The following is a 12,256-nucleotide window of genomic DNA, read 5'->3' as shown; positions in this document are numbered from 1 at the left end:
ACACTGGATCCTTTTAAATTTACAGAATCAGTACACTTCTAGATTGTTCAGGGAAAGAAGAGCATCAGAATTCTTTGTTTCTCACTCAAAATTCTTAAAGCAATCTGTTAACCAGAAAATAACTTTATTATCTATAGAGCAAAATGGAGCATAACACAGAGTGGTCTGGGGGAATTGGTTTAAGTTGGTTTAAGTTAGTTACTGAAATGCCAAAAGATGGTTTCACAACGTGGCCCCACCAGGGAACAGGCCAGATGCTAATCATGGGATAGTGGAAGAACACAGTACCTAGAGTTGAGGAAACCTGAATTCTAGGCTCAAGGCTGACTTTCTAGGTCTTAGGCAGTTAACGTCACTTTATTTTCTTTTTTAACAGGGAGAGGGAAAGGAAGAATCCATGGTTTGAAGAGACTAGAGATGATCTTTAAGGTTCCAGTGGGTTTTAACTTCCTTGTAAGCATTCATTAAGGCTTAGCTTCATTCAGAACTTCATAATGTGCCAAGGCCACAGAGCCCATTAGTCACGAAGCATCAAACATGTGACACAGCTCTGGTACAATCAATATTTCAGGAACATCCCATATTACAATGGCCTGGGCTACTGTCCATAGGACAGTCAGTCAACACAGGGACTCCTCCATCGGTCAGGGGCTAACCTCCCACCCTCATATTGTCTTGGCATTGGTTTGCCTTTCTCCTTTTTTTTTTTTTTTTTAACTGTTTTATAGAACCTCCTACTTTGGGGTGAGGTCACTGATTAAAAAAATGACAAGACATTCGATGGTGCTGATTCTGGGACACAGACCAGCATCAGGAAGAACTGAGATAAAGACAACATTGAAATGACAGGCTAAAATCATGTGTATAATATAGTATATCTAGGCTACATATAGATTTAGGAATTAGACTGCCTGGATCTGAAGCTTGGTTCTGCCATCATTAGGTATGTGACCGTAGACAAAGTATTTAAATTCTCTGTGCTTCAGTTTCTTCATCTATAAAATGTGAACAATGACAGTACTTACCTTATAAGGATTATTATGAGCATGAAATAAGTTCAAACAGATGAAATACTTACAATAGTGTCTAATACTTGGTAAGCATTAGATGAATATTAACTATTATATTTCTCTCCCTTTTTTTTTTTAACTTTTTAATGTTAAATGAGAGACAGAGAGAGACAGAGCATGAGTGGGGGAGGGGTAGAAAGATTGGGAGACACAGAATCCTAAGCAGACTCCAGGCTCTGAGCTATCAGCACAGAGCCCGATGCGGGGCTTGAACCCACTAACTGTGAGATCATAACCTGAGCCAAAGTCGGATGCTCAACCGAATGAGCCACCCAGGCATCCCTATAATTATATTTCTCTTTATGTGAACACAGATCAAATGAATAATAAAAATAGCTGCTTTATCCTTCACATTTTCATAAAGCTTCATGATTTACAAAAACATTTAAAATAGAGTATCATGTATATTTCCCAACAACCTAATGATGTATAAGCATTACCATCCCTCCTAATAAAGGAAGAAATAAAGCTTCAGAGATGACAGATGCCTCCGTTCTAATCAAGGGCTTCTATCGATATACCACAGTTGCTTCCAAGTTTTGGAAGCGGGGCCTGGGTGGCTCCATCAGTTAAGTGACTCTTGATTTTGGTTCAGGTCATGATCTCATGGTTCATGGGTTCAAGCCCCACATGGGGCTCTGTGCTGACTGTGCGGAGCCTGCTTGGATTCTCTCTCTCTTCCCCTCCCCCACTTGTGCTTGCTCTCTCTCTCTCTCTCTCTCCCGCTCAAAAATAAATAAACTTTAAAAAAAAGAAAGGAAAAGAAAATTCTAGGAGGCTCATGGGACTTTTTGTCTTTTATCATAATGGCTATATGATATCACTTAATTATTTGGGCAAATCACATATTTCTTTCTGAGCCTTTCTTTCCTTACAGTAAAATGGTAACAATGCCACTTAATCTGGAAGTATGTTAATGAAGACCAAACAACGGAACGTAAGTAAAAGGCCCAGAAGGGACTGCCTAGTATATAGGAGACAATGAATTTAACTCTCTGTTTTTCCCACCACTGGCAAAATAACTACAAACAGATCAGCACCAGCTTTTATTTTAGTCCCAGGGTAGGTTTCTTCATGGGATCTAGGCACCACATTGCAAAGAACCTGAATCTGCCATTCAATAATCAGCAGCAGTCCAAGAAAAGGCCTTGAATAATCTGTCCCCTTCAACACGCGTCTCCCTCCTGAGGCACGCTAGTTTTATAAGGCTCTTACCAGCTGGATGAACCAGGCTTCAGGCTCAGACAGCCGACTTCTCAGTGTTGAATTGTCATCCTAACCAAGTGACTGCCTCATGATTTGACTTCTCAGGTCAATTTTCCTTCAAAAAAGAGGTAGGTCTGCTCCTTGGTGGTATCTGATCTGCTTGGCAATTGAAGTTTCCACCTCCATTAACTCTGTTTTATGCAGATTATGAGCATGTAGCGTGTGTGAGCCATTTCTGCTGAGACGGCTCTCCCTGGATGTCATTATAAAATCTCTGGGGACCTGGGAGCCTGAGGACCAGGCCCTGATTTCCAGGGTCCATACCTTGGTTCCATTCCGACTCCTCTATCAGGTGATCTATTGCAATAGTTTCCTAACTAGACTCCTGCCTTCTCTCTGACTTCAAGTCTGTTCTCCCTTTTCAACAACTCCCATTTTCTAAAGGATAAAGTCTACACTGCTTAGCAGGATATACAAGGCTGGTATGTTTCACCTTCCACTACCCACCACGTCATAGCCTTCCCTCTAGCTATCTCGAGCGAACAGTTTATCAAACACACCACACTTTTCGTGCCTCCATTTGTCCGGGCATCCCCTTATCAAATTGGTGAGCTCTTTTTAACCTCTGATCGTCACTCAGACATCTGTGCTCCCATTTGTTCAACAAATGTGCAAATATGTGTGCCAAACAGCAGGTTCAATGCAAAATAAAAGTACGTGCTTTGTGTCAGCAATGTGCTCAAGAATCATCTCCCTTAATTCTCATAACAACTTTGTGAAGTTACAAGGGTGCACACTCCCACATCTGAAAACTCTTGGGGGCCAGATGTTTCAGAATTCAGGGTCTTGCAGACTTTAGAACAGCAATGGAGTTGCTGTACATGACACTGCAGCCCCCATGGGGAATATCTCATAAAGGCCCTGACATTTCTGTAGCCTAATGTGTAGTCTCCCTAGACGAGAGGAAATAAAGACTAAATGGGCAGGTCAAGTCTACCAAACTACCAAACTGGTAGGTTTTGCTACCCAAATGAATTCAGGTCAGGTCATATTTTGCTATTAAGTTTACTAGGGAAAAAAACAAAACAAAAGCAACAACAACAAAAACTTTGAGATTTCAAAATTACAAATAAGTGATTGTGGGCCTGTACCACTACTGTCATGCTTTACAGATGAAGAAAGTGGGACTTGGAGAGAGGGGATCATTTGTTTGAGATTTGGAGGAGCAGAGGTTCAAATCAAGGCAGTGTCACTCCAAACCTTGTGCTTCAAATATATGAGTTCTGGTCTTGCCTTCCAGACCCGCCTTTTCTGATCCCTCCCACTGACAGCAGCTCCCACTGGGCTTGGGACACCCAGGCTTTATGACTGCTCTTCCCTTTCTGGGTTCTAATGGCTGCTTTATGTGCCTTGCTTCCTCACTAGACTGAGTTTCTAAAGGTCAGGGATTTTGTACCTGCATCTGTGGTTTTCCAGTCCCTGAGCCGAGGTAGCACCTCTATAAATATTTGCTGAATTTGACTAAAAGCTTTACTCAGGAACCAAGGAGAGAAGGTAATATTAGAGCTATGAGAAGTCATAAGATTATCAATGTCTGGCTTTGAGGGCTCCTGGGTGGCTCAGTCAGCTGAGCTTCTGACTCTCGATTCGGCTCAGGTCACGGTCTCACAGTCATGAGATCGAGTCCCACGTCGGGCTCTGCACTGACAGCGTGTAGCCTGCTTGGGATTCTCTCTCTCTCCCTCTCTCTCTCTATTCCTCCCCCACTCATGCTCACGTGCTTTCTCTCTCTCTCTCTCTCTCTCTCTCAAAATACATAGATAGACATTAAAAAAATAAATGTCTGGCTCTGTCACAAACTATACAATGCCACATAAAGAGTTAGAGGTGTAGATTTTACATGTTGAGCTGAACCCGGTAATTCTTTCCCAGCGTAACTAGCAACAGCATTCCCATCCTTTCTTTCCCACTATAGACCACCCGCCATGACACATTCACACGCCACACATTCCCCACCATATACACGTACACACTCACACACTCATCAGACTTCCAGACTTCTAGCATGAAGAAAGTACCTTTCCGTAGAACATTAGTTTGGTCAGAATATTCTACATATGTAGGAATTTGCTCCACAATATACAGAGTGTCGCTGTCAAGGCTGTACTTTGGCTTTATCTTCTTCAGGTCCAGGACCATGTATTGATTGTTGTAGGTGCCTGAAATATTGGGAGACACGAAGCAGAATGTGAATGTGACTCTACTGGTTAACTCAAAATCTAAACATATGTACGTGTCTAAAAGCTATTCTCCCGGGCCACTCACCAGAGTTGTACTTTGAAAAGATCTCTGCCCACTGCCTGCCACCATTTGCCATCATATTGGCCACACGGACCCTTTGCCACGCCAGGAGAGACTGGGGTACCACAAGCTTCAGTAGGGTTTTATTATACACACTATTTGTGGTCTGTAGCAATATCAAGCCACTGCTAAGAATGTAAAAGTCGTCCAGAGACTCCAAAAATCCTACAAGAGAGAGAAATACACAAATCAGCGTACGTATGCCTGGTATATTCAACCCGACGTTATTAGCACAGCACTTTGCATACACGATGCATTTTGCAAAGAGTATTAGTTATAATGATCCTTATCTGCAGCAGGCCTCCCCTAGGTTGGACTCACCTCTGTGACAGTTATTTAACAGTTGCTTATAAAGATGCCAGTGAACCTCTGGCCTTAGATTCTCTACTGATAATATTTTATTTTATAATTTGAACGATAAAAATATATTAAATCAGGACTATTCCAATTTTCAAAGATGATAAATAGAAATAGATCCCCACTAACTAGGATTTTGCAGAACTTTTAACTAGGGAGGGATATTAATGGGGTTCATTGTTGGATAATAAGATTATGGATGCCTTCTTTCTTCCCTTTCTGCATTTCTGTATTTTCCAAATTTTACCTCGTGAGTCTACATGAGTTTTATAAATAGGAAAAACATCTACACTTACGTTGGTAAACATGGTTTTAAAATAGGATCTTGACACTTGGGTCAGTCACTGCTTTTTATAAAAGGTGGCAGCAATACGGGAAAATCAGTGAAGCCACAAGTCTTTTTGAAAGGTCTGTTTTTCGCTTTATGCTTTGATAAGTGTGGTAGAAATCAAAGAATATCAGACCCAGCTATAACAATGGGAGAGAATATACTGTCACCAGCCACCAGTTGTGATGGACGAATTGTCAGTGGTGAAGAAACATCAGAGAAAGTCCCCGGTGAGAGAGTTAGAAGGAACCAAGGTAAATATCTCCTCTGGTGTTTCCCAAACTCCCATAGGGAGAGTGGAAATTTTGGGAGGCAGAGGCAAAAACAAACAAACAAAAAAAACCATTAGAAAATATAGTTGGCCAAAGAAGACATACAAATGGCCAACAGACGCATGAAAAGATGCTCAACATCACTCATCATCAGGGAAATGCAAATCAAAACTATAATGAGATATCACCTCACACCAGTCAGAATGGCTAAAATCAAAAACACAAGAAACCACAAGTGTTAGTGAGGATGTGGAGAAAAAGAAACTCTCACGCACTGTTGGAATGCAAACTGGTGCAGCCACTCTAGAAGACAGTACGGAGGTTCTTCAAAAAGTTAAAAATAGAACTACCCTATGATCCGGTAATCTCACTATAGGATATTCACCCAAAGAATACAAAAACATTAATTCGAAGGGACGTATGCACCCCTGTGTTTATTGCAGACCAAATGTGCATCAATAGATGAACGGATAAAGAAGTGGTATATATACATACAAGGGACTATCAGCCACAAACGAGAATGAGATCTTGCCATTTGCAACGACAAAGATGGAGCTAGAGTGTATTATGCGAAGTGAAATAAGTCAGTGAAAGAAAGACAAATACCATATGCTTTCACTCACATGTGGAATTTAAGAAACAAAACAAATGAACAGAGTGGGGTGGTGGGAAGAGACAAACCAAGAAACATTCTTTTAACTATACAGAACAAACAGATGGTTACCAGAGGAGAGGTGGAGGGGCGATGGGTGAGATAGATGATGGGGATAAGAGTATACTTACCTTACTGAGCACTGAGTAATGTATGGATCACTACATTGTACACCTGAAGCTAATATAATATAATATAATATAATACTGTATATTCACTACACTGGAATTAAAAAAGAAGAAAATATAGTTGGACAGTCATTCGTTTATTCACTCAACGAACAAGCTATCGTGCCTCCGCTTTAGGCCTGGTAGGATTAGGTAGGGTGCAATGAAATAATGGGATCACTTGAGGCTAAAGATAAGCCTTCAGAGCTGCAGTGGGAGTCCGAAAGCCTACATTTTAGTTCCCTGCTTCACAACTAGCAAATTTGGCACTTCTCATTTAGCTTCTCCGTTCCTTATTCCCTTCCTCTGATAACATGGGACTAAGTGATCAGCGCTAACAGAGTATCTTTAATTTCTGGAAATTTCCGAGTAGAAAAGGTACATGATGAGAGCAGTGTCCAACCAGCTCATAATGAACCTCCACAAGGCTGTCAGCCTATACAGAAGTTTGCATAACAGAAGTTTGCACACTCCAGGTGCTTAATGAGTGGATGCCACACTTGAATGGACTTTAATAGGCAAAACTCCTCTTGGTAGATACGGCCTAGACATTGGATGCATGGCTTCACAAGCAAAGTGTGGGATGGATTTCAATGACCATTCATTCACCTCTTAAGCTGGGGTCATTTTGCAGTGTGCAAACTATACAACCACACCTGGCATTCTTGGGTAAGCCCTCTGGTACAGAACCTCCATAGGGTGGAAGGTTGTACTTCTGGCCTAATAAACTTATGAATTCACTCCTTGTAGCAACCTCCATGAACACAAGAGGGCAGGCATTCTTTAATATGCATGAGTGACTGACTAGTACTAACACGTAAGGAGCAGTGGTTCATTCAAGAGCAAGACTTTATTAAAGATGGAAAAATGTAGGCTTCCCAGAGTTCTGGAACAAAGAGAATGAACTGGCTTGCACCACAACTCTAGTTAAGAAGGTTAATTCTATAGTTTGGAGTTTAAGATAAAATAAAAAGGAAAAGGCTGAGTGGGAACAAAGCCCTAAAACATGACAAGAGAAACAAATGTTCTTTGACAATGTAAAATCATATTCTTGCTTTTATCTGCCATTAGCAGCTTTGAAAGGCAGACTATTTTAAATCAGGAGAAACTCAAGTTTGAAAGTCAGCCAGCAAATAACATTTCATAGGAAGCTTACTGCTGAATTTAATTAAGAAATCAAAGGGGACCCTGACAGTTAATAAATCTCAGGACTTAAAACAAAAATCGCTTGAATCACAAAAATAAACAGTGACCACTACCCTCTGATGCCATTTAGACCCATTGGTTAGCACCACCCAGAAAAATGTACCCTTATTGTCCCGTCAGGTGCATGTAAAGTGTGCCCATTCCCATATTGCATTAATTAACTGCTCCAAAGCTCCAGACCAAACACACTCATTTTTTCCAGAAGAGTAGAATCAGTGTTGACCAAGAACATAAATAACCTCCAACTCAGCATCAGTAGTCTGGATCGTGCTGCATTTCTTCACCCCCTCCCCCCCATATTCTCTGCAATGTGACTTTGTAGCATCTCCCATCAAAAGATGTCTGGGTCCCCAGATCCTAGATCTGGGCTGGATTTGGCACTTACTTCGGCTAACGGAATGTGCCAATTCTGAGTCTAGGCCTCAAGAGACCTTGCACATTTCTGCTTACTCTCCTGTAACCCTGTTACTCCTGTATATGAGAGACCGCGTGGAGGAGGACTGACCCTCTCAGCCAAGGCCAAGTTCTAGCCGGCCAACCCCCAAATGTGCAAGGGAGTTCTTCCAAGGTCAGCAGAGCTGCTCCCCGCCCCCCCCCCCCCCCCCCCCAGACAACCACAGACGCATGAATGTGACCAGCTGAGTTGTCTAGAAAGAGCCACTTAGCTGACCTGTGGACTCAAGAGCAATACTAATCACAAATTGTGTCCAGCCACAAAGTTTTAGAGGTTATTTTTTTCCCACAGAAAAAGCAAACTGATACAATAACTATCCGATTACACAATATATTTTGTTTTGAAATGTCTTACTGCCCTTTGATTTAACACAGGTGGCTGTGACCCTGTGGGAACTCTCTTTTCCCTTTTTTTTTTTTTTTCTTTTAAGAAAAAAACAAAATAACAACTTTGTATCATGGTCAGCCTCTCTGCTCGGCTTCTTCCCACTGCTGAAGAGGGAAGGTTCTCAGCCCCAGCTGGGCTCTCTGCCTTCTCTAAGCCAGTGCGATAATCAGTCAGTAAATTACTGCCTATCACACACGGACTATATCCCATGCACCACGCAATAATTCCCAGCTCACAGACTGTATCAGAATCCCCTCAGGAGCTTTCCCAAAAGGCTCACGCCCAGACTGCCCTCCCTGCTCCCCTCGCCTGCCCTCAGAGGCTCCACCAGAACCCCTGCTCCAGGGTTGCTGCCTGAAGCAGGAGACCCCTCCTTCCCCACTCTCAGGAAGGGAAGCCGGTGGGGCTCTCTCATATCCCAGGACACAAAAGCCCTCAGCCATTTATTTTGCCTACTAAACAATGGCCTCAGTCTTTCCCCCCCTTCCAGAATGCATTTAGTGAGAAGCAATCTCCGCTTCTTCCCGCGATTATCGTTCAGTCAACGAAGTATTTATTTGAGCACATTTCTGCCTAATCCTGCAGGAGGAATGTGATCAATGGAGGAGTCACACTATCGTATATTCAAGCACATGGAGGCGGTACTGGGGGTCTGAGCATCCTGCAGTGGTCCACATACAGGAATTGGCAGGTCTCTTAAAGATTATTTACAGTGACTATAAAAAGTTGGCTTTGGGGGCCCTGGGTGGCTCCGACGGTTAAGTGTCTGATTCCGGCTCACGTCATGATCTCTCTCATTGGCTCTTGAGTTCGAGTCCCACGTCTGGCTCTGGGCTGACCGCTTGGTCAGAGCCTACAGCCTGCTTTGGATGCTGTCTCCCCCTCTCTCTGCCCCTCCCCTGCTCACGCTCTGTCTCGCTCTGTCTCTGTCTCTCAAAAATAAAGAAACGTTAAAAAACTAAAAAAAAAAATTTTTTTAAGAGGTCAGCTTTATATTTAATCAACATTCTGTAATCATCCACATCAAAATGAAATGTTTTTCTTCAACAATGAATTATCTTATTTACTTTATATTAATTTGTTTACTGTTTTCTTTTCCATCTATCCCATAGCATGTAAGCTCCATCAGGGCAGGGACTTTTTCTGTCTTGTTCACTCCAGCACCAAGAAGAGGATTTGACACATAGTAGGTGCTCAATAAATAACTGTTAAATCTAAGGAAGAAAGAGAAGATAGTAGTGACTAACATTGACTGTGTACCTACTATATACCAGATACCTTGCTTTAGAAGGATGGATATCATCATTTGACCTTCACAAAAAGAGGTCTTCGATGAGCTCTTTTTAAAAGTACACAGCTATTATGGGGTGCCTGGGTGGCTCAGTTAGTTAAGCACATGACTTCAGTTCAGGTCATGATCTCACAGACCACGGGTTTGAGCCCCGTGTCAGGCTCTGTGCCGACAGCTGGGAGCCTGGAGCCTGCTTCAGATTCCGTGTCTCCCCCTCTCTCTCTGCCCCTCCCCTGCTCACATTCTCACTCTCTCAAAACGTTAAAAATAAAATAAAATATGCACCTATTTAAAGCTAATAAACAGCATTTTCAGGAATAAATCTGAGATTGACTTTCAACACATGCCTTTCCCACTGTACCTGAAGCCTGACAAATGTGACGGAACAGGCATGTACTCATGCAAATGGCAACAACACCGTTTAACACACGCGATGGAGCAACTGTAGTAGAAACAATGAAAAAGAAAGTGAGTCATGGGGAGTTGCAGGCTTAAGCAAGGTGGAGTAGGGGACAATCACCTTATGAAAGCCATGGAAAGTAACATAGAGTTTTTAGAAAGATAGAAGGGAGGAAGTTTCCTGAGCGAGATGGAGAGGGACAGGTATGGCCTGAGTGAAGACATCAGCGTCCTGGGTTGGTGCCAGAGAACAAAAGAAAGGCACTGAAGAAAACAGAAATGAAGTGTTGCAAAATCTATCCACCATGCTTCGGAATACGTGCCCTCATTCTACTTTTATTTCTTTTCCTCCCTTGATGCTACTTCTGTTTTGTTTTGTTTTGTTTAATTTTTTTTTAACATTTATTTATTTATTTATTTTTTTAGAGACCGAGAGAGACAGAGCATGAGCAGGGGAGGGGCAGAGAGAGAGGGAGACACAGAATCCGAAGCAGGTTGCAGGCTCTGACGCATCAGCATAGAGCCTGACGTGGGGCTCGAACTCATGAACTGTGAGATCATGACCTGAGCCGAAGTCGGACACTTAACCGACTGAGCCACCCAGGCGCCCCTGATTCTACTTCTTAAAAGGCAGAAGACATAAATCTTGGCCTATATTAATTCGCAGATTGTATATATTTCGGCTTTATGACTAAAGTATCTGAGATAAAAGAGGTAACATGAAATTGGCAAAAGTAATTATAGTACACTAAGTTGGCAATTTTGTACCTTAGGAAAGTAAATAACCTTATGGACTATGAGGGAGGTAACTACATTTTCTTGGAACTTTGAGACCACCCTTTCTTATTCCTGTGCACCTACTTTCAAGTACTTGAGCTTAGTACGAGAAAAGGCTGAGCAAAATCTGTGCGGCAAACCAGTAGAGCCACCAGAGGATGGGCTTGGATCCAGGATGTTAGAACCACCCGGTGTGATTGTTACAAATGCTTCAGCCCAGACCACCTGAATAAGAAGTTGATGGACGGCACTTTGGAATTTGCAATTTTAGCCAGCTCCCCTGGGGATTTTAAGTCTAAGGGGGGGGTGCGAGGGTGGTGATGGGATGTCTGGGTGTTATGCAAAGTAGGAATGCCTGCAGGCTTGGTGAGACACAGAGTATTCCAGAGAGCCTCGTGTCTGGATGATTAAACTGGAAGACTCAGCCTCTTAGGAATCACTGTTACTGGAATCCTCGATTAAGACTCTGAATGGATTCCAGCTTTTGTTCAGTGAAGGGCTCCACCCACATGGTAAGCCTGGAGGGCCTTTGAGCTCCTGGCTCTTTTTCAGTTTTAACCATTTAACTTAAAAGCACACTGAACGGGGCACCCGGGTGGTTCAGTCGGCTAAGCCTCTGACTCTTGATTTAGGCTCAGGTTCCGACTTCACAGTTGTGGGATGGAGCCTGGTGTCGGGCTTCATGCTGACAACCTGGAGCCTGCTTGGGATTCTCTCTGCATTTCTCCTGCTTGCACTCTCTCGCTCTCAAAATAAATAAGCATTCTTAAAAAAACTCTTTTAAAAAGCACACTGAACCATTGCTGAAATAACAACAACAACCAACAATAGATATTTAAAAGTCATATATATTGTGTTTGAACTCAGTCTCCAGCCAGGTCTAGTGATTTTGAGTATGTTATTTAACTTTTCTGAACACGTTTTTTTTCTTTTCTTTGGAAATGCAGATACAATACCCTCCTTTGTTAGGTTTTCATGACAGTTCAATGACATCACACAGACGAAATGTTCAGCACAGTGTCAGTCACATTGGCAGGCTCATAAGTAGGAAATAAATACTGTTTTTTCTTTTTATTTCAATAACAAGTTGAGCACAAACAAGTTAATAGTAGTGTAGTTAAAACTTGGGTGCTGCCTAAATCCCATAAAACTAGTTAGGGTCTGGGGCACCTGGGTGGCTCAGTCGGTTAAGCATCTGACTCTTGATTTTGGCTCAGGTCGTGATCTCATGGTTCGTGAGATCGAGCCCTGCATCTGTGCTGCCAGTGGAGAGTCTGCTTGGGATTCTTTCTCTTTCTCTCTCTCTCTGCCTCTCCCTCATGCTCTCTG

At 42.5% G+C, this 12,256-nt stretch overlaps 1 protein-coding gene across 1 annotated transcript in view; it reads right to left on the bottom strand.

The window, feature by feature from the left end:
• PLBD1 (phospholipase B domain containing 1) overlaps positions 1–12,256 on the bottom strand; it is a 53,276-nt gene that overhangs the window by 2,583 nt on the left and 38,437 nt on the right. The window contains exons 7-8 of the mRNA XM_058743604.1: positions 4,602–4,802; positions 4,355–4,495 (exon numbers count right to left, since the gene is read on the bottom strand). Coding sequence (XP_058599587.1) covers positions 4,355–4,495; positions 4,602–4,802 — 342 coding nt within the window. The remainder of the gene's footprint in view (positions 1–4,354; positions 4,496–4,601; positions 4,803–12,256) is intronic.

This window comes from Neofelis nebulosa, chromosome 8, assembly GCF_028018385.1.
Source record: "Neofelis nebulosa isolate mNeoNeb1 chromosome 8, mNeoNeb1.pri, whole genome shotgun sequence".
In the NCBI taxonomy this organism is placed as follows: Eukaryota; Metazoa; Chordata; class Mammalia; order Carnivora; family Felidae; genus Neofelis; species Neofelis nebulosa.
Note: the sequence above shows the minus strand (reverse complement) of the source record. Positions and strands in the feature narration are given on the sequence as shown.